At 53.7% G+C, this 2,053-nt stretch overlaps 1 protein-coding gene across 1 annotated transcript; it reads left to right on the top strand.

Annotated features, from left to right (window-relative positions):
• Positions 1-1,371: 1,371 nt before the first annotated feature.
• Positions 1,372-2,053, top strand: Sebox (SEBOX homeobox; the record flags this gene model as incomplete). Its single annotated transcript, XM_051181580.1, has 2 exons — positions 1,372-1,548; positions 1,679-2,053. Coding segments are annotated over 2 exons (552 nt in total), but the record flags the coding sequence as incomplete, so codon positions are not given.

Raw genomic sequence — 2,053 nt, 5'->3', positions numbered from 1 at the left:
AGCTACCCTTCCAAGTCCACCCCCACTCCCAAGCTCTAGCCCCGCACCCCCCCCCACTCCATGGTCGAACATGGAACGCCAGCCCCTGTGGTGATGACTGCCGTTACCCAGTCACCCTGTCCAGGTGAGGCTTCTTTGATCATGGAGTTAACCAGGGCCTCAGAGGAGATGAGGAGCGAGAGGGTGGAATTCAACTCAGCTTTGCTGTCTACTGTGAATGGAGAATATAGTTGTTTCCCAGGCAACAGAGGGACAGACTCCCACAACACACTCCTTTTCTCTGAGGCCTGTGTCTGAGAAGAACATTGACATACATCCCCTTTCTCATAGTAAAGAAGCTCAGAGGACCCTCCCAGGAGGAAATGCTGTAAAAGTGAAAGTCGTTGTGAACCCCTGGCTCACCCATGGAATGTTCCCTAGCTCCAGGATCCTGGATTTCAGGAAGTCTGTCTGGACTTTTGGCTTTTTCTTTTCTTTTTTTTTTAATTAATTATTTTTGTTGTTGTGTTGTTTTGTTTTTTCTTTCAAGGCAGGGTTTCTCTGTATAGCCCTAGCTGTCCTGGAACTAGCTCTGTAGGCCAGGCTGGCCTTGAACTTAGAGATTTGCCTGCCCCTGCCTTCCAAGTGCTGGGATTAAAGGCATGTGCCACCACCGCCCAGCCTCTGGCTTTTTGAAGAGCCAGAAAGGGTTCTATAGCAGCCCTGAGGGCAAGCTGATAGTAGCAACTATTCCTCAGCCCTGCTGACAGTAGGTGGCTCCAACAGCATCCTCATTCCATCCAGTTTCACTGCCCAGTCCTCAGAGTGTGGGACAGGAATCCACTTACTTTCCCCTGAAGGAAGCCAAGACCAGGGCACTGAGGGATGTTAGGGGGCCGCTGAAGCCCTGGGAGCTTTGGGGAGGCAGATTTCTGTGGTTTGGGGGGGAGGGTTTCACACAGTACAGGACTGGAAGCAGACTGCCAAAGAAAGGATGAGGTTTGAGGAGGAGGTGTGACCAGCTTCTTGGTAAAAGTTGGGTTGTGTATCAATCTGGTCCAACCTAGACTTCTACCAGCCCCAATCCTGCCTTGCTTCCCCCTTCTCAACCTCCCTTGAGTGAATGCTAAGCCTCTTCCCTCTGGAGGCGGAGCCAGCCACTCTGAACAGCTTAAAACCTTAAGGCCTGCATCTGGTGTGGGCAATAGCCCTGGCATGGCCTCTGGCTCCTCTCTCTGTGCCAGCTCCATGGCCAGTCCTGTGGAGGCATCCCCAGGTGATCTGGTGGGGAAAGGGCGGGGGGGGGGGTGAGGAAGGGGCGCGAGGTGAGATGGTGGGGAGTGAGAAATGTAGGGCATAGGGCCGCAAGGGTGATCAAGGCTCCTTTGATTCCCATTCTGGCCCACAGGCTGTGCCAGTGGGTTGTGTCCCCATCGGAGAAAGAGGACCATCTTCAGTGTTGGGCAGTTGCTGGAGCTGGAACGGGTATTTGCAGCCAGGCCCTATCCTGACATCAGTACCCGTGAGCACCTGGCCCAGGTGACTCACCTGCCTGAAGCCAAGATCCAGGTGAGCTGCAATAGCTAACTTCTGGGCTCGACGCAGCGCTTCTCCTCCCTGGGAATCCTGCCTTCATATTCTGATTTCTGTCCCAGGAGTGTGCTGGTGCCAACATATATCCCTTCACCTTCCCTATCAGGTGTGGTTCCAGAACCGCCGGGCCAAGAGAATCAAGAACAGGAGGCCAGGAGCCCTGAACCCTAGGCTGGAACTTTCTCCTAACTCCTGCTCTCTTCCAGACACTCGTCAGCAACCCTCTGGAGCACCAGACCAGCCTCTACAGCCCACTGGCTCAGCTCAGCATGCTTCAGCATGCCCACAGACCTCCTGTATAACTCCCAGCTTGGATCCAGTGCAGAGTTGGGCAGGGGATAAAGCTGCAGCCCCATGGGGGCCAAGTGGGGCTTCAGGGATTTTTTCTTCTTTAGAACAAACTGCTTCACAGACTTCACTGGGCAGCCTGTCTGACATTATCTATACCTCAGCCATTGTCACCAATGTAGATCACTCCTAA

The sequence above is a fragment of the Phodopus roborovskii genome, unplaced genomic scaffold (assembly GCF_943737965.1).
Source record: "Phodopus roborovskii unplaced genomic scaffold, PHOROB, whole genome shotgun sequence".
NCBI lineage: Eukaryota > Metazoa > Chordata > Mammalia > Rodentia > Cricetidae > Phodopus > Phodopus roborovskii.
Note: the sequence above shows the minus strand (reverse complement) of the source record. Positions and strands in the feature narration are given on the sequence as shown.